Source organism: Lacerta agilis, chromosome 1 (genome assembly GCF_009819535.1).
Source record: "Lacerta agilis isolate rLacAgi1 chromosome 1, rLacAgi1.pri, whole genome shotgun sequence".
Taxonomy (NCBI): domain Eukaryota; kingdom Metazoa; phylum Chordata; class Lepidosauria; order Squamata; family Lacertidae; genus Lacerta; species Lacerta agilis.
Genome location: NC_046312.1, coordinates 69,787,063 through 69,807,972, shown reverse-complemented (window position 1 = coordinate 69,807,972; position 20,910 = coordinate 69,787,063). Strand labels below are relative to the sequence as shown.

Here is a 20,910-nt window from a genome sequence, read left to right as displayed (position 1 = left end):
TGCTCCCTGCCCGCTGTAATCAGGGAGCGGAGCCCGGGGGGAAAGGACAGGGGCTCGCTGGCCCAACCCCTCTCCTTTCCCCGGGATGGCTCCGCTCACGGAGCGCAGCGGGAGAGGGGTGGGCCAACTGGCCCGGGCGGAGGCGTCGTTCCGTGCGCATGCGTCATGACGTCATGCGCACGGAGCAACACCCCGCCCCCATGGGTGCCGCTTGGCTTGCCGCCCCCGGCAGCCCAGCGGCTAGCTACGCCCCTGCCCGAAGGAGTCTCAAAGTGGCTAACAATCTCCTTTCCCTTCCTCCCCTACAACAAACACTCTGTGAAGTGAGTGGGGCTGAGAGACTTCAGAGAAGTGTGACTAGTCCAAGGTCACCCAACAGCTGCATGTGGAGGAGCGGAGACGCGAACCTGGTTCCCCAGATTACGAGTCTACCGCTCTTAACCACTACACCACACTGGCTCTACATACAGTGGATTAAATAAGATAAAATCAAAATGCAAGAAGATGGCACAGTCTAGTTTATCCACTGCTGAAGCTTTGGATATAGAAGTAATTTAATGAAAGGGTATAAAATATCATATAATTACTTTACTGGCAAATCAGAAAATTGATTTTGAGAAACGTTTTTGGCAGACAGTTAAAATGTCAGCACTTATTTGGGCTTCACAGAATAAACAACACAGTTAACACTTGCATATTATAAAAATAACTTGCTAAGCAGGAATGTACTTTAAAATTAACAGTAGACTCATTTTGCTTGAAGGGAATAATACTTGAACATTCTCTTCAAAGGCAAAGTGATAGTAGAGGAGCATTTTGAGGCTTCAGCTTGTTGGATAGACCTCCAGTTTATTTTGTTAGTCATTTGTAAAAATCAAAGAGCATGAGAGATCTGGATTACTGTGCAGTTCAGTCAGTTGAATCAGAGTTTGAAACTTCAACAGTAGTTCTTAAACTACAACAGTGGCTCTCCAACTGGATAGGGGGGAGCATGAAGTTTCACATTGTATTACAGAAATCATATGGTAATTATGTGAACCAGTGTGGTGTGGTGCTTTAGAGTGTTAGACTAGGACCTGGGATTCCAAATCTGCACTCGGACATTCATTCATTTTATTTCCCACCAAAAAAAAATCATGCTCAAAGCAGCTTACGACAAAGAGATAGTAATGCATTTCAAACAAACACTAGAAAAACAATCTCATAATAAAAAAGCAAAACAATGACATAGTAACCATTTCATAATAACACAGCAAAACAAAAGATATAACTCATTTCAATACATAATAGCATTTCCGTTCCATCACAGAAGAACTCAAGATCTTCTCTTCTTCCTCAATTGGGGATAATGTTAGGAATAATATTTGTAATAGTCTACTTTGCAGGAAAATATTGTCCTCAAGAGTGCAAGAGTATAGAACCTGTAAAAAGGTTGTAGAAATCACTTGTAGAAATCCTCAATCTTCACTCCAAACCACCTCCCTGTCTCCCACTTGGGGAAGAATAATCACAAAGTTGTAAGTTGTTTGGTATATTAGTAGAAGTTGAATTTTGATTTGTTTCTGCTTATATATTGTCCTTTTGGCTTTCTCCTGACTACAGTTCTAAATACTGTGCAAGCTGAAACTTACTGTGAGAATAAAGTTATGAGTAATGCAGCTGAGAAATGCAGTGTTTTATTATAAATCACACTAGCAGGCAAAATGGGGCTTGGAAAAAGGAACACTGAACTTAATGCATTCTCTTCAATAAAAATAAAGAAGATTAATATAAAGCAAAGCAGTACTGCTGTAGAGGGTGGTGCTCTACACTCCCATGATTAATTGACTAACATTATGGATATATTTTTTTCTCCATGAACTTATTGTGGGGCAGCACACATCTAACACTCTTTTAATAGAAGGAGCTATAAAACTATATTTTATTGCATTTTTGCTAACTAAAAATTTCAGTTACAGTTACTACAATATTTCCAGAAAAGTTGGTCAAAACATTTCTTAAAAATATATGGTACCTACTTTGTTTGCTGTATCTACTGAAATCTAAAGCAATGTAATATTAACTAATCAATGTTAATTAAGCTAGAGACTTTTGGCAAATTTGGCAAATTTTGGGGTGTGCTAATATTTTGAGGATGACATAATAAAATCAACTCTTTTTTCTAATATTATTTAGGTTACATTGGTAAATGTCTAAATGATAAATTAATATACCATATTGTTAAAAAGTCATTATGTAGGTTAAGGTAACTCTGAGCAACATTTTGTATAAAATAGAATATTTTCTATCACTGTTGAAATTGATACTTGTAGTGAAATCCTAGGGATGTCTATTCAGAAGTACAGTATACTATTCAGAATGTCTATTCAGTTCAATGTAAGGTAATGTAATATAATATAAGGTAAATGTAAGATAAATAGGCATTGGTTTGTAGCCTGATTTATGCAGTATTGCTTGGGATGTTAATATTCTGTGGCAGGAACCATATGATGTAATTGCATTTAGAAACAAATCATTTAACTTTCCGTAAGAATTGATATGATTTATGATATACACATACAGTACATGCATAGACCTAGAATATAACTTGCTTCTTATTCTTTCATGCTATCTTTCCAAACATTAAAGGACAATGATAATATGTAAATTCTGTATTTGATAATTTATTCTCACAATAATGCTTCAGATACTGGTGAAACAACTGGTGAAACTGAGAGTTACAAAGGGGGGGGGGGAACAGTTTTCCCCTGAAGATTCATTATATATTTTTTAAACATTTTTAATGGCTTAAATTTTGAGTAACATGTAAATACTGGGCCACATCCATTCAAAGCTGGTGTTGTTAAGGAATGCAGAACAAGAGCTTAAGAAAGAAAAGTTTTTTTTATTTTACAGATACCTTGTGCAGAGCAGCTCTAGCCTTCTGCATTGTGGTATGTTTTCAGTAGTCTTCACTTTGAATTGGTATTGACACTTAGGTAAAGGTAAAGGGACTCTGGGGTTGCAGCACTCATCTCACTCTATAGGCCGAGGGAGCCGGCGTTTGTCCGCAGACAGCTTCCGGGTCATGTGGCCAGCATGACTAAGCCGCTTCTGGCAAACCAGAGCAGCGCACGGAAACACTGTTTACCTTCCCGCTGGAGCGGTACCTAATTATCTACTTGCACTTTGACGTGCTTTCGAACTGCTAGGTAGGCAGGAGCTGGGACCAAGCAATGGGAGCTCACCCCGTAGCAGGGATTCGAACCGCCAACCTTCTGATCAGCAAGCCCTAGACTCTGTGGTTTAACCCACAACACCACCTGGTTCCCATGTATTGACACTTACTAGCAACTTAATTCAAGGGTACTTTAGGGGCTGCCTGAACCCTTCTATCCCAGCTTCATCACTGAGATCATATGCAGGAGCCACATGTTCATTGGCAAGTAAAAATCAAGAACTGGGATTGACATGTTTATCAAGAGAACATTTAGAGTTGGAGAGGTCTGAGATGACACCACTGAATCCAGTAGCCAGTCTCATTGCTCCAGACTGTATGCAAAGCTGAGAATTTTTATAAGACTCTCAGGCCAAGTCACAGAAGTTCAAAAAGCTCCTTAGTAAACTTTCTCTGTAACAGGCATGTATGCACCAGTTACAGCACAGATGGGGAACCTCAGACCCAGACGCCAACTGTGAACCTTCATTCAGGCTTCTCTGTCTAGCCCTTTGGACTTTCCCTAAGCCATACCCATTATTTGCTCTGCTTTGCACCCTCCTTGAGTGTGTCTGGCTAGAACATGTCCATGAACTTTGATAATGCCTCTAAGTTGTTGAGCGGTGGGATAGAGTGGTGTGTGTTTGCGTGTGTATAGAATCTAGCCTGCTGCAAAGAGGTAAAAGTAACATTTTTTGCTCCACACACTTTTTCCTCTGGTCACTGGCATATAATCCCAAGAAAGTTGCCGAGATGGGAATGTGGAAATCAGGCTAATACATCCCTGAGTTACAGCATGTGAGATCTAAGGTGTCCCTTTCTTCTTCATAATGATTAAGTAGATTGAAACACTGTTGATGGTTTCTTGTATGGAATCATCCTTTCTATAGTCTTGTTGTCCAGGAGAAAACAAGCATCAACCAAGACTGCTGTGTTTCTCCATTCTTTAGCTTCACATAGTGTAAGTGAAAGAAAAAATGCTGTAGAATAGCCCTCTGCCACTGCCTGGAGTATCCAACAGCATGAATTGGTGAAGGCTCCCTACCCTCCGGCTTTGTTAATGAGACACCTACATTTCTGATACACCTGTGTCCCCTTTGGTGACAGTGCCTAAAAACCAAGCCATGAGACCTAGTTGTATTCTACATTAATGAAGGATTTCTCAGTTTCCTCTGTTTCTGGACATGTCGGAACATACTCCCCACCCGCTTCATGGATTCAAAAAGTGAGAACTGTTAAGTGAAATTCTAAACAAAAGTGAAGAAGGATCAAGATCAAATATGAAGAACAGTTTTGTGCGTGGATCAGTTGTCTACGGGCAGAATATGTACATGTGTAGCCTTAGAAGTCCTGCTTTCAAGTTATCAAACCTGTCTTTTTTACAGTTCCTTTTTGTGGTCCCTCTGCGTATGAGTAGCAGTGGTCAGCAGATGGAAGAAGCAGACTGCAAACTAATAGATGCTTGCTAGGGGATCCTAACACTGACTTATTGGAAGGCAGCAACCTGACAAAGTGCAGCCATAAAACCACAGGAGGAAGTGGTTTTACCTGCCATTTAAGAAGAGAAAATTACTCCTAGCAGGTATTAATAGATCCTAACTTTCACCAATTTTCAGTTCAGAGCTGAGATTTTTCTGCTCTTTCAAAAAGCTGACTGACAGATAACAGCACCATATAGAGTGTCCTGCATTTTAAAAACATTCATTAGTCAGCTGTAACATCCAGTGGAAAATAAATATTTATTGCAGAGGAGTGAGCAAACAAGCTACTTTTAAGAAGAGTGGAGCATTCCTAGCAGTATGCAACTACATCCAGAGAAAATAAGAATTTTTTGCATCAGTATGCAACTTCCAAAATGCAGCAATATTCGTCTCAGTTAGTGATTGGCATGAGGACAGTGCTGAGGTGAATATGATTTACCACAAAGTAATGTATACTGTCGTTATGGGCAATACACAATAACTGGTAGGCTCCCCATAAATTGTATTTGCACAATTCAAACTCCACCACATTGGAGATCTGATAGTGCTCCTAATAAAAGTTTACAAAAATGTGTGGAGGACATCCAGGAATTGATTATTTTGTCTGGTTCAAGGGATGATTGCATGCGACAAGTCTTTTATTTCACTTGACTTGCTGAACATGGCAAGACAAAGAGCCTATTACTGACACTGCGTATTTATCTGTGAGATACGGTTTTTTTGTTTTGTTTTTACTGAACAACCAAACCAAATGCAGCATGGGGCTAGATGCTGACAGTGAGGTCTAAAGCCACCTTGGACTCATGGAACTAGTTTCATGGTTGTTTAGTTTGAAACTTCAAACAGATGCCTCCTTAGAAGATGTAATGTGGTTTATGGTGAACACAACACACATGTTTACACATTTATATAAGTTTGTATTCATGTGGCAATAGATATTGTTAGTACAGCAATAGAATTTACTGCACAGGGCCTGAACAGCATCCCAGCAGCCAGGAGTCCTTGGAAATGTAGTTCATGGAATTTGGATTGTGTCATGTTACAGTAGTTTTCATGTGGCTGACATGGCTGCAATGTGGCCTTGGACATAATGCTGAGATGCCAAACCTCCCTTTTCAAGTGGAGAGGTAGGAGCCCATGTACCAGTTGATGAGATGAGATCACTAGAAAGCGCTGCATAAGCTAAACCATGGTTTCGCTTGGTGAGCTGTCCAAACACAGAATCATGATTTAGTTCCCTACAGACAATTTTTTTGCTATGTTTTACAGCTTGTGGTTTGTGTGGGAGAGCTAAACAGTGACCGAAGGTTTGGCAACATGCTAAGCCATAGAAGGCTTAGCTCATCGCAGCACAGCAGCAAAACGGGGAGAAGCAAAGAGGCCACAATATCCTTTTGGGGAGTCCACACATTTGTTCACTTGCACTAAGCCAGTGTTTTTCAACCTTTTTTGGGCAAGGGCACACTTGTTTTATGAAAAAAATCATGAGGCACACCACCATTAGAAAATGTTAAAAAAATTAACTCTGTGCCTATATTGACTATATATAAAGTAATTCTCTTGAATAGGAATCAAATAAACACAATTTTTCCCACGGCACACCAGGCAACATCTCGCGGCACACTAGTGTGCCGCGGAACAGTGGTTGAAAAACACTGCACTAAGCTATGATTTAGCTTGGCATTGCATGTAAATGAGGACGATGTCTAGTTTGTGCCTCAGATGTCAACAGCCAGCAGATTACATCCACAGTACTATTAGATACAAATTTCTTAAAAGTTGCAAAGAATAAAACTATTAGGAAGAATACAACTTTACTTTTTAAATCTCAATTAGTATTTACTGCCTCTTCATTTTTGGCAAACTTTTGTACAAACAGTTTTATTCAAATTGCAGAATGGATGGCAATAAGCAAAATGTCCATTGCCTTTTTGATCATGAGAAGATTTTTGTGTTGCCATGGTGATATTTGAGTGCAGTATAAAAGTAAGTAAGTGCTAATGAGAATAATTAAAACTTCATTGAGAATAGTTTGCAGAATAAAATTGCAGACTTCTGTATAATGGGCACTTTAAAATGTCATTTAAATTTGCTTATTGGCATATTGAAATATGTGAGATTTTGTTGTTTATTTGCTGTGATCAGCATGATAACATACTTAGGAAGATAAAACTAAGAGAACCAATTTTTGATGTTCAGTTTGCAGTGTCTTTAAACACTCGTAGCAATTTGCAGCTGATAATGTTTTCTCTGTTGATTTTTGCATAGCAAACTGCTGTTAAAGACCCAAGAGCAGGCCAATCCAGTTTCTTTTCCTGGCTAGTTGTTAACTGTACTGTGAGGAGGGTAAAACCAGTCAGTGAATGAGCTCTATAACTTTTGTGCAGTACCATAAATGCTCTTTTTAAATTTAGAGAGAGAGGTTGACACCAGATAATATTCCAGATCTGGTCTAGCATACCTTTCAGTATTGTTTAGGTAATCTTTTGTCAAAATTATCTTGCCAACCCATGTCTTCTTTTCCTCTTTCTATTCCGTACCGTGTCGTTAGAATTTTCTCTAGAATATTTTAATTCTCAGAATCAGAATGTTTTGATTCAGCCACAGTTTTCAGAGCCTTGTTTCAGGAAAACTCCACCTTCCAATCACCGTGAGTTAAAAGAAAAAGCTGTGTGTGTATTTGTACTGTACATAACTTTGATAGTCAACTGTGAAGCCAAGCAAAGAGCTACATACCTAGCAATGTTATTTGCATGACTTAGAATTGTTGATCACAGCTTCTGGTCCCACCCACCTTAATGAAGGCAGTCCCAATGTCAGTGGGGGATCGTTGGCGAATGAAATACAAGGATGACAGAGGGTAAATCATCCTTGCAAATTCCCCCCAGGGATGGGAGGAATGGGCTTCACTCACAGTTCATCTTGGTACTGGGCTGTTGCTCCGGCATGGAATGTGGGAGACAGGGAGGCGCTGAGTACAAAAGCACTTTGCCTGGCGACAACTCTCCTACACCTCCATTAAGAAGCAGAGGTTTTCTGTTTAATTGGATTTTTAATTGACTTTAAAGTACTGGTGCATGGTGGAAAAAGGTCACCACAATATACTGCAGAACATATCAGCTACATGGATCAAAGGTTTGAACTGAGATAAGGTTTTCTTCGGTGTGAGAGTCGGCTGGGGAGAGGGAAGTCCATGGTTTGTTTATTCTAAGTTTCTTTTATATATTTATGATTCGGCAACCCTCTCCAGAATACAAGACAAAAAGATATTTACAAGTTAGCTATTACTGAGCTATTAGGTCCATAACTCTGTGGTAGAGCACATGCTTTGCATGTGACAAAAGGTCCAAAATTCAGTCTCTGGTATCTCCAGGTATAGCTGGGAAAGATCCCTGTGTAGAACCTTGGAGAGCTGCTCCCAGTCAATCAACACTAAGTTAGATGCACCAGCGGATGGACTCAGTATAAGGCAGTATCCTATGTCCTCATAAACCATATGGGAATTCAGCCTCAACTTTCTCTTGAACTATGGGATTTTCCATGCTGAGGACATACTAGATGTGTATCTTAACTTGGATTTGATCTATTTAATTTATATCCTACCTTTCCTCCAAGAAGCTTGAAGCATAGTGCTTTTTCCTACTGGTTTTATTCAAACAGCAACTCTGAGAAAGAGGGACTGGCCCAGGGGCACCCACTGAGTTTCATTGCTAAGTGGGGATTTGAGCCTGCAGTCTTAGCCTGATATGCCATGCAGCCTCTTCAAGGATTAGGATTTCTTTTGTCAGACTTCCTTCTGATATGAAGATGACATGTAAGACATTGCTTAAAATCAATTTTCTTGAAATAATTATCTGTTTAAATAAAATGAAATTTATTACAATCAATCATTTGTTAAAATTTATATTGAAGTAAAGTGCAATTCCTTGTTTTAATCAACCATGGCTTTTCTGATTTATTCTTTCAAGGCTACATGAATATATGAACTTAAAAAAAAACATTTAGTAGGTCAGCTGTGGAGAGTGACATTATCTTCTTGTTCTGAATGTTTTATGGGTCCAGCGTGGAGAAATTTATTTTTTCACAGGGTTACCTTAAAGCTATGCAGAGTAAAGGTGTGTTTGGAAACCATGTATTAGATTCTTAAGCCCCTTATTTAGTCAAGAAATGCACGAGCCTTTTACCCATCTATGTAGTCCATTTCATCCTCCCATTAGATGCAATTAAACAGGAAGTTTCTAAATAGCCATGCTTCCTCATCCATCTTAACAGGGGAACCAGGGTTATGAGCCTTAGAATAAGCCAGGATCTCAAATTCCACAGTTCTGAAGCTGGTTTAAATTCCTGGCTAGTTTCAAAGCTAGTAACAATAGATTTTTGGCTTAAATGAAGTGGGAAGCTATGGTTGAGGTAGCATTTCTGGTTTAATCACAGCTTGCTTGAAGGCAGTAGTGAAAGGGTTCAGTACACAAGCAACTTGAGATGTCTTGTAATTAGTGGTATATAAATACTTTTATAAATAAATATAAACAAATAAAAACTTGTGCATGCTTAGAATAATAGAATTGTGGAGTTGGAAGGGACCAAGAGGGTCATCTAGTCCAATCCCTTGCAATGCCCGAATCTTTTGGTGGGGCTCAAATCCAGAATCCTGAGATTAAAAGTCTCATTCTCTACTAACTGAGCTGTCCAATGGAGGCTTCATTTTAATAAACTGAGATATGACTGTCCAAACAGGGTCACAGGGATTAGCTGGTCTTCCGGTATAAGAGGAAATTTATAGATCATTCACCTTTCTAACAGAACTGATTTCTATCTACTTTTCTACATTCCGGTGCTTATTGAAGTTGTAATTCATAGCCAATGCCTCATGTATAGTGGTTTTTCTTTTCTTTTTTCTTTAATCCCATTGTTGAGTTTGAGTATTTTACAAATATATATAGGATTAAACTGTGTTATGTTAATTGTATTCAGTGAACATCATGAATATTGCTACTAAAGCAGGCACAGGCAAACCTGGCTGTCTAAATGTTTTGGGACTACAACTCCCATCATCCCTGACCACTGGTCCTGGTAGCTAGGGATGATGGGAGTTGTAGTCCCAAAACATCTGGAGGGCTGAGTTTAAATACCAGTACTTGTGCTCTCAAGTATACATATATTTTCTGGAAAGGCAATTAATCCAACAATGTTGGGTAGGTACAAACAGAATATAAGAAATTGTCGTTAGTATTGCATGATCTGCATCAGGACCATCTGGTTGTCCATTGGTCACATCTGGCACTTGAAAACTGTACCAAATTGTAATCAATGCATGGTTTTTTTTAAAAAATGATCAAGGTAAAGAAGCAAAGACCCTTTGTATTTCATATACATTTGTAGTGTTTCTATTTCACAAATTGGAAAAACAAGCATTGCCATTCTGCCTCTTAGGTGAAGTTTCATACAACAACTCAGCTTCTATTTATTTTATTTATTTTTATTCTGGATCCATAATTTCTGGATTATAAATATTTATAGGCTAGTATTCTGTGAATCTGAAAGCAAACACTAAGAAGTTATTCTCCCAGCTGTGCAGTAGTGGGGGAGTTTCACTGAGGTTCTTCCCTGTTCCTATTAACCAGCTCACTAATTGCATGGTTTGTTACGAGAAGGGCTTATCTGCATGTGAAAGATCTGTTCACTGTTTAAAACAAATTCCTTTTCTGTTTAATCTGAATATGAGAGACTGTGGTTTCTGCAAATAAGAGTTAGTTAACAAATCAAGATATCAGACCATCCAGGCTGTACATGCCTTAATCTTGCTGTGATTTACGGTATATCTTCTTCTGCATTCACAAAGTTTCCTGCATTTTCAACACAGGCACTAATAGGTTCATGAAAACACGTAAGACTGCTTGAGTTAAGAATATGCATATATATGCACCAAAACTCTTAGTATGTCAAAACGATGGGCTACCTTGACTTTCGTTAAGAATGTTTATGACATTATCTTAAGCTGTTACCAGAAGTGATTACAGTCAGAAGAATATATCTGAAAGGCATTTGACTATCTTAATTGAGTATAATTAATTAAGTATACTTAATTTGAATAGTCTTACTAAACCAATAAAGATTAATAGGCAATTAATATAAAGACTTCCTGACACAATTGTATAACTCTAGTAATTTTAGGGCTGTAGTTGAAAACACAGAGAAGGCAGAGAGTTATGCAAGGCTATCAGCTATTTTCCACTACCAAACATGGAGTTCACACAAAAAAACACATGATGAGCTTTTGCCCCCTGACTAGTACAGAAGCCTTCCAGCTCATGGGCTATATTTATAGTTGAGCTTAAATTTGTTTGTCTGGTGTATTATCAAGCTTTCCTATCACTGCTTGATACTGAGGATGACAAAAACTGGCATAATACAGCTCACAGTGCAAAGTATGCTCAATAAATAACTTTTGAAATACCACAATTTATTCCCAATTGGTGCTGATAGAAACTACCTGCCAGTTTGATAAGTGTCTGTCAATGCCAGATTCATCTGCTTTATACTAATAAATATAAAATCTTACAATTACTGTATTGTATATCTTTTATCACATCAACTGGAGTGATATCCATCACGAAATATGTCAAACAGTAACCTATTTTAGGTTGTTGATTGCAACAGAAGCAATGGTCACCATCTGAAAGGCAAAAAGCAAAAGACAAAAACATCACAAGATGAGACTATAGAGCCAGAAATGATTCAATGAGAACCTGAAACTAGACAGCAATACTCACATTCACAGAGAGGAGGTAATAAAAAACTGGCCATACTACTGAGCTCAACCATCTTCAGGCCAATAGCCTTCATTTCTTAAATGTCCTCTTCATTCATTCATGCACACACACACACACACAGAGAGAGAGAGAGAGAGAGAGAGAGAGAGATTTAATCAGTCACTAAAACATGTTTCTCTCATTTAGCAACCACAATGTCCAGAAAGTATGGTCTAATAGCCACATTCTAAGGTTTATTTTTTTAAATAGTGATAGAAATAACTAAAATGGCATTATAATCCTGGCAAATAAAGTAGAGCCATCCAGCTCTAATCCACTTTCCATGGAAAACTGCTCGCAAACAATGTTTTCTTTACAACTCCCCAACATTGTGCTGAACCAATAGTTGAGATCAAGACTATGCTGACTATTCCGTTGATAGATTATTTCAAAACATATATACATAAGGCCCTATGTGCACCTTCTATTGCTCCCTGGATGGCTGGAAAAAGAACTCCAGCTCTTGACCTGCAATGGAGCTGGCAGGAAGTGAATCTGGTGAGTGAGGTTCAGGTTCTTCAGTGTTCAGGAAACCCCTCTGAAAGATTCAATTTCATGCCAGTGGAGCAAGTGGGCCATGACAACTCATTCTGGACTCGTTTCCTCCTCTGCAGGAAAACTGTTATTTTATGTTAAGTGGTATTTAAATTGTCTAAGTAAATAAATATGGGGATAGTAAAATATAAAAACTTATGCTAGTATGAGGTGTTGTTTCTCCATGCTAATATATGGTAAACTAAGCACTCATAGTCTTCTACATCAGAGCTTTCCAAACTGTGTGTCGCGACACATTAGTGTGTTAGCTGCAGTGTGTAGGTGTGTTGCGCAAGTGCTCCCTGTGCTCCTCCCGGGGCTAGAAAGGGGTTAATTTAACCTCCGGTTTGCTAGTAAAACTGAATTACTGTGTCACAAAATGATGCATATCTAAAAATTGTGTCATCAACATGAAAACTCTGCTCTACATGCTTAGCTGGGAATAAGTCCCATTGAACTAATGAGGCTTTCTTCTGAGGTCGGTATGCACAGGAATGCGCTATTAAATGCTGACTGATTAAGAAGAACCAGGAAGGGTATAGTATAGTGACTATTTTGACAACCCTCACCTCATGTCTTTGATGTGACTGGGAACTAAACACGACTGCTTCGATCAGTAGAACTGGCAGTACAACAGGTGCCACATAATACCCACTGCATTTGTAAGAACTGAATCGTTTAGTGTGACAGTACTTAACTTTGGGACTCTCTGCCTATTGAGATCAAGCAGGCGCCTTCACTGTGCTCTTTTCAGTGCATGCGAAAAACATTCCTGTTTAGAAAAGCCTTCCCAGATGCTTAGAAAGTTGAGGTCATTTCAGTCTGTTTTAGTACTTTAACTTTTGTATGTTTTAAAGTAAGGTTGGGAATTTTTCTTGATTTTACTATTTTATCTTTTGTAAACCACTTTGAGGGTTTTTTAAAACAATCAAGCGGTGTATAAATTTTATGAGAAAAATAAGTACAATAAACGGACAACTCTTTGAGATAAAACGTTTAGAGAAGTTTTTAATGTTTGATGTTTTGTCACATTATTTATTATTATTATTATTGTTGTTGTTGTTGTTGTGTTGGGAGCCGCCCAGAGTGGCTGGGGAAACCAAGCCAGATGGGCAGGATATAAATAAATTGTTGTTGTTGTTGTTGTTGTTGTTGTTGTTGTTGTTTGTTGTTATCAATGTACTGTATAGCGTACTCAGAAATTTACTGACTTGGATCCTAGCGTAAGTTAACCAAGGGAAAGTCATGGAAATAATGTTTCCCCCTTCCCCTCCCCAACAGTCACTTGCATTCCTCAAAAATCCTCCTTGGACAATGGGGAGGCCTTCTGTAAGAATGTAGGGTGGGGCATGGGGGTGCTGCTGTAGGGAAGAGAGAAGGGGAACTTCATTTCTGTGAACTCCATTATATTAAATTTTAAGCCATAGAAATAATTTTTCTCAGTTGGGAAAGAAAAACGTATTGGTGTGATCTAGCTTGAAGATGTTTTTTCCCAAAAGTTTTGCTGATTTAAGTCTGGATTTCTAGATTTTACATTGTTGGTGGGTAATCAAAGTGCTGAATTGTCATGTTGTGGAAAATATTTCTTACAAACAAAGCAGTGCTGGAGTCATATACCAAAGCAATCAATGTTCTTTGTTTATAGCATCCCCCCCCCCATTTTTATGGTAGATATGAAACAAAGTACGTGTTTCAATGTCTGATAAATTAACCTTCACGTTATATGAGATGATGATTGTGTCTTAAATCAAGAGAATGCTGAAATATTACCTTATTTGCAGAGTTCTCTGTAAATAAATGCTAAATAATACAATACTGTATAGGGAAGATTTTTAAATTTCTCCCATTTTTTATTCCGCTCAATTCCATCAAACATGGTGCTATAGCTAGCATGGAGACCATTCATTGCAGCATGTTATTTTCCTCACCTTTTTCTACTGCAGTGGCATCCTCTCTTGTTTAGCCAAGAAAAAATGCTAGGCAGAGAAGAAATGGGACATGACACTAACCCTTAATTTCCTGGCCAGCAACACTTGAGCTAGTTCTTGGGAAAGCTCTGGCTGCTGTTTGGGTTGGGGGTGGCGGTGGGGGTGGGGAAAGGCACTGCTTGCAACTCTTTTGGTGCCTATGGCAGCAGCAGCAACTTTGATGCTGAGTAGCAGAGGCTGTAGCATCTGAGCTGGAGTGGCAGACTGTTCCCTTGTATTTCCCCCCTTGGTCTTGAAACACCCGCCCTGCTGAGAACTAATGGCACTTTAAGTGCAGTGGGAACTTTTCTGGCAGCTCAAGAGTGGGTATGAAGGGAAGTGTTAATGAACTGAGCCAGTTCTGGGTGCTTCCTTAAGAGGGCTCTGGCTGGCATTTTGTTCAGGGACAATAGGAAGTGCCACTGTGGGTGTCAGAGTGCCTAGCAGCAGGGCAAACTTTGCAGGATGAGACCACTAAGGGTATCATCTCTTTGGGTCATACTATGTGGGGCATTCTTTTCGTTCTATCACCCTGGGTGAGAGCCAGGGGATGGAGGAGTTTTTGGTGAGGCCTCCCTGTGCAAGAGGTGGGTTGGTTTCATACATCTTCCTGGTTTTCTCATGGCTTTAATGGGAATTTGAGGTGAGAATCCATTGGTTCATCTAACTCACTATTGTGTATACTGACTGGCAGCAGCTCTCCAGGATTTCAGATGGGTACTCTCCATCTGTACCTGGAGATGCTGGGGATTGAGCCTGCATTTTATAATTTAAGATTTAAAAATTAAGCCAGATATGCAAGTTCATCAGATTAGACATTCAACTGGATCAATTAAACAGCTGATCAATCCAGTATTGCTCATCAATACATTATTACAGTAGCCAGTACTTTGTCAAAGATACCTATAATTTATCCATATATTTAATATATTATCAGGCTGTGTATATTAATGAAAACAATGATTTGGATCCAGAGTAGTTCTTTCATGAATAAGAGAACTCCTTTCACCTTCCTCTTTTCCCAGGCATGTGGCATTCAGGAGAGCTATAAGCAAATAGAAGAAGGGATTAAGTATCTCAAGTACCTTATTTAGGCAGTCTAATGGAATTGCCTAAAGTAGCATTTTGGATCCCAGCCCTTGTAAATTTTGAGTTTATAGTTTAGAATAATTGAAGCTTGGTTCTGATAGATTAAACATGTTATAAATTACTGTTTGCATAGATTTGCAATACATATTTTGTGCGTGCTCCTGGTGATTTAATAACTTCAATACAGAACCTACTCCTGGGATGGAAGATCTCAAAAGTATGAATCTAATTACATATTTTTATGTGCGTTAAAAAAATCAAATGGGAACTTTATATATATATATCTGGAAAGCTAATTAACAGACAAAAGAAAAGTATAGGAATGTGTGAGAAAAAGGTGTTTTGTGTTAGGTCGGATTTAACCTGCCCAGACATGGAAATATGCAGCCAGTTGCAAGTCTTCTCTTCCCCATACTCAGCAATCTATTGAGTCCTGTTAAAAAGGTATTTAGCAGTTAACCTTGAGCCATGCAGGAATAATTAACCAACGGGAAAGGACAGAATTTGAACAGAGCTTGCTGGTGAAAAGAGCAACAGCTGACCTCCAAAGCCAGGTGTATCTTACTGGAATGTACTTCAACCAGATTAAATAGCTGTTCAAAGTATAGGATGCTAATTGAAATATTTTGAAGACTCGTGAAGGCTGTTAGGCAGAACTGATTGCCATTTTTGGTGCTTTATTTAAGAGCTATTGTTAGAGACTGTTTAAATATAGCTCTTAAGGAGATGGAACTATCTCCCATTGTTGGTATTTGGAGGGATTTTACTGTTGTTGTTTCCAGTAGATACGGAACAGGTTTTGCTAGCTACATAGCGTACTTTGAATATTTAATTTATTCTTCTATTTGCTTATAGCTTTTCTGGATGCATTTTGTCACTCTCTGCATACATTCAGATGATCTCCATGAGCCATGCACTCTCACGCTGTCTATTTGTTTCCCCTTCACTCCTTCCTTTGCACAAACGGAGAAACAAGTCAGGAAGAACAAAAAGAACTTCTTGTTATGTCCTAACTCAGGGAACTAGCTAATTTGTTCAAAACCAGCAAGGATATAAAGCTGTGGTTTAAAGGTGGCTTACTAAACCTGACTTGTTTAGTAACTACTGACCTTAGGTAAAGGTAAAGGGGCCCCTGACCATCAGGTCCAGTCGTGTCCGACTCTGGGGTTGCGGCGCTCATCTCGCTCTATAGGCCGAGGGAGCCAGCGTTTGTCCGCAGACAGCTTCCGGGTCATGTGGCCAGCATGACAAAGCCACTTCTGGTGAACCAGAGTAGCGCACGGAAACACCGTTTACCTTCCCGCTGGAGTGGTCTTTATTTATCTACTTGCACTTTGACGTGCTTTCGAACTGCTAGGTGGGCAGGAGCTGGGACCGAGCAACGGGAGCTCACCCCGTGGCAGGGATTCGAACCGCCGACCTTCTGATCAGCAAGCCCTAGACTCTTCTCGGTTATTATATACTGCACAGCTATGATTAACTGTGGCCTTCTGGTTTGTTTTCCCATTAGTGCACAGGGGCTGCATACAAGTCACAGAGCTCATGCCTATGCTGTCTAAAAAACATGCTTCATGCAAATAGGCAGTATGGTCAGAATCCAAAGACCTCCTTTAGGAATGCCCCAGAGCTTAAAGGTAGCTGGTGTGATGTTCACCATTTTTTTCTTTGAAGACTAAGTGGCCAGGCCAATTGTTTTGGAAAGTCCCTTCAGTTTTTCTGCCGCAGAGAGTTCAAGAAATGCCAAAATACCAGTTCAGGGACTAGGAGATTCCTTCTTCACAAGTATCATTTTAGGGTTATATCTTTGTAGGAAGAATACAATTGTGAATGGCTATGAAAGACTAGGAGAGCCTTATACAGTACTACTGAATACTGACAAACTTTCCCTGAGATTACATTATATGTTAATAACACACCAGTCTCATCAATGGAGATCATTTGTACAAAAGCTTTAGCTTGTTTTAAAGTTTGTTCAGTAAAAGTCAAAACTATATTGGGGAAATAAGTGTTGACAGCAACATTTCTTATTGCTAGAGCTGTTTACTTTCTATGTACTGGTTGTACAGCATAACATTTATCATGTGGTATAGAATTTATCTCTTGGAATATTTGTTTATTTTTTTGAGACAAGACTGATTCTCCTGTCTGTACACAAAAAATGTAACCGGTGTTCAATATGGGAGCAAGCATTTGGTGGTGATGATAGAAACACACTTTTCTGTTTCTGTTAAATATCAGAAGTGTATGTAACAAATGATGTCCTTATTTTGGACTTAAATAGGATAGTAGATCTCTCGTAGATTCAACAAGCCTGTGACAAAACAGATAAAAGGATCTAATGTTCCTGCTGTACTGCAGGAAATATGATCTCTTTGTAAGATCAGCAACTAGGCAGAGCAAATATTTTTGAAAAGTTGTAATTTTCTCAGAGTTGTCCTTGCTTTGGCATTAAATTACATTCTGATTTTCCTTTCAGCCACAACCAGCAGACTACAACATTTAGGCATCCTGTGACTGGCCAGTTTTCCCCAGAAAACGTTGAGTTTATTTTACAAGAGGAGTAAGTAGCTTGATCAGTCTTACTACTTTTTACAAAATAGGATGTGTTGTAAACATTTGAATTTTTGTGTTGCAAGGTAAACGCAAACATGTACAACTAAAATACGTCAATTATCAACATTATTCCCAACTACAATCTTACCTTCTGTATTGATACTAAAAAGTTTTTTTTAGAAACAGTAACTTTAGAGAATCAGAATTTTTTCTGAAGTCAAAGATTATGGTCAGGGTGTCATGTTTTGTGGACAACTCTCAAGGAGCCAAAGCAAACCCACAAACCTGCATGCTCCTTCTTCTTCCCTCCTTCTCTCACACAGCCAGGAAAAAAAATTCTGCCAAGTTTAGTTTCACTTTTAAAGAATCGCTGCTTAGCATTGCATTCAAACCTGAGGTCCTGGTTGAAAACAGTCTAGGTAGTTTATAGCTTCATAAACCATGAAGTAGCCTTACTGTGAAACTGAATGGAGTTAGTTTAAATCCAGGATAACTGGTTTAAAATAATGCTACCCCAAGATTATTTAAAAATGAAACTAAACTCTGTGAAAGTAATTCTGGCTGCACAGGAGGAGGAGATGGGAAGGGAGGAGCTAGTAATCCTGAAGTTTGTCAAGGCTCATTGAGGTTCATCCACATAGATCTAAATAATGGCTGGGGAACATCAAGCCCAAGGGCCAAATCCAGGCTTCTCTGTCTGGCCTTTGGGACTCTCCCCAGGCCACATCCTCTTTCTACAGGCCAAAACACTCAACTGCCACCTTCCACATTCCCCTAAGTGTTTTTTTATGGATGGAATATGCCTTTGAACACTGACAATGCATCTTGCTTGCCTAGATGGAGGATAGCAGGGAGTGTTAGAGTGTGTGTCAAAACTAGTCTGCTGCACAAAGGTAAACTTTATTTGTATTCAAAACAAAAATAAATAAATAAATAAAATCCTTCCAGTAGCACCTTAGAGACCAACTAAGTTTGTTCTTGGTATGAGCTTTCGTGTGCATGCACACTTTGTATTGTATTTGTATTGTGCATCCACTTTTGACTCTGGCCTTTCCCACCACTGGCATGTGGCCCCTTGGACCTTTGCCATAAATAGAGAGAGATCATATCACTTCAGTGCTGGTACAGAAACACATCTAATAACTGCTTAGTCCACAATTAATTGCTGAAGTTCTGCAACTTTGCCTGCAGTTCTACAGTCACAGTCAATATTCTAGTATTTCAGTCAAACAGCTGATTAGCTAGTGACCAATTACTTGACATAGGCCTCTTTTTTAAACCATTTATTCCAGGAACATACTATACTTCATATAGTAAATTTTATCCAGTCTTTCACATACTGCTTCTCACTTCACACAGTTCTAGTCACTTGAAAGGGCATGGAAGTGTGACAATCCTATCCAGAAGGCTTGCAGTATACCACAGATTGATAAAATAGGGATGGAAGAAGATGAAAAAAATTGATAATGAGACAAAGACTGCCAGTGAACTCAGCCATAACTCCTAGAGATACCTCTTTTCATCTCTCAGATCTCTCACTAGCTGAAAATGTGAAAGGCTCAAAGTTGCTTTTTGGAGGAAGGATATCATCTTTATCTTTATTTCAGTGAAACTTTTGACAGAGTCCCCCTTGATATTCTTGCGATGAAGCTGGTATAATTTTGGATGGACAAGGTAGCTGTTAGGTGAATTTGTAGCTGGTTGATTGACCAAACCCAAAGAGTACTTACTTTCTGGTTTCTTGTAATCCTGGAAAAAAGTGGCAATTAGGGTTCTGCTGCAGGGTTCTATCCTAGGCCCTTTGTTCAACATCTTTATAAATGACTTGGACAAAGGAGTTGAGGTGATGCTCATCAAATTTGCAGATGATGAAACTGGGAGGAGTAGCTAATGCCGCAGAAGACAAAATTGGGGTGACATTAACAGATTGAAGAACTGAGCCAAGGCTAACAAAATGAATTTCCATTGAAACAAATAGACAGGAATAACCAACTGTACAAATATAATATGGGGGACATCTGACTTGCTAATAGTGTATCTGAAAAGGATCAAACATGATAAACAGTGTGCTGCAGCAGTAAAAAAAAAAAGCTAATGTTATTCTACGATGCATCAACAGAAGTAAAAGTCCCGCTCTATTCTGCCTTGGTCACACCCTATCTGGAATACTGTGTCCAGTTCTGGGTGCCGCAATTTAAGAAGGAAAAGCTGGAACCTTGCCAAATCATAAAATCAAAGAACTGTACAGTTGGAAGGAATCCAAAATTTTGAGTGCAATCTATCAGGAAATTTTCTGTACAAACTCCAGTGAAATTAATTAATGGAAAGTGTGTAAAAGGTGCAGATATTAGCTGAGAAAGACAAATGTATTATATGGGTATAGAATATGCATCTGACAGCATAATAATTTTCAAAGTGTTTATTTGCCAAATAGAATTCTTTATGTAAAGCACCATACATATGTTCTCCCTCAGCAGTGAACGAATAAGATAGCAAAATACTAAAAATATATTTTTTCCTCTGATGTAGAGAAAAGAAGACAGCAACTGTTACGGCATATGCTAATATATAAGATAAATTATTCAAAAAGGTCATAAACTTTGTTTGAGATTATTATTAAAGAGCTTTGAATCTTCCACTTTCTGAAACTCAGCCTTCCTACAAAGTCTAAATGGAAGGCATCCATACCAATTGTGGGGTGTGAGTTAATTTGCTTATAGTGTTGGTTTTTGATCATTGTTGTAAGCCACTCTGGGATATTGTGAGAGGAAGGACAAGGTAGAATAAATAAAAATTAAGTGAATTCTTAAATAGTGCACATGCAAGCAACTAATATTGTGAAACCTTTTAATGAAACTGCCTTTTTTTGAAGGGTGGAATCAGCTTAACAGTTGGGTGCTAAAAATATAATTAATCCCAAGTAGATGTTGGAGGCCGACCTGTTCCTGTCTTGAATGAAACCATGAAGCTGATTGTCATGTTCACTAGCTGTTTTCGTCTGATAGGTTGCTCTTTTGTAGGAGAAATAATGAACAATGACCCAAGAATTGCTCTTACCTACCTATTTCGTTTATTCTTTCATTGAATATCAGTGACAGCCACAGAAACATTCAGGACAGCCAATTTGTCAGAGCTCCCATTTGGCTGTGTTAAAGGTAGATAAGAAGTTGTAAGGTTTCTGTGCAGCAATATGTTGCCCAGTATAGCCTCATTCAGCCGTGCTCTTAGACTCAACCTTCTGTTCTTTATGTTGCTAATTTGAGTCCTCTTTTTTCCAT

At 38.8% G+C, this 20,910-nt stretch overlaps 1 protein-coding gene across 12 annotated transcripts in view; it reads left to right on the top strand.

Moving 5' to 3' along the window:
- Positions 1-20,910, top strand: part of PLEKHA7 (pleckstrin homology domain containing A7) — a 145,968-nt gene that overhangs the window by 49,134 nt on the left and 75,924 nt on the right. For 10 of the 12 annotated variants that reach the window (XM_033153623.1, XM_033153632.1, XM_033153614.1 and 7 more), the window contains one exon: positions 17,556-17,639. The exons of the other annotated variants lie outside the window; for them this stretch is intronic. In XM_033153623.1, coding sequence (XP_033009514.1) covers positions 17,556-17,639 — 84 coding nt within the window. The remainder of the gene's footprint in view (positions 1-17,555; positions 17,640-20,910) is intronic. 12 annotated transcript variants of the gene reach the window in all.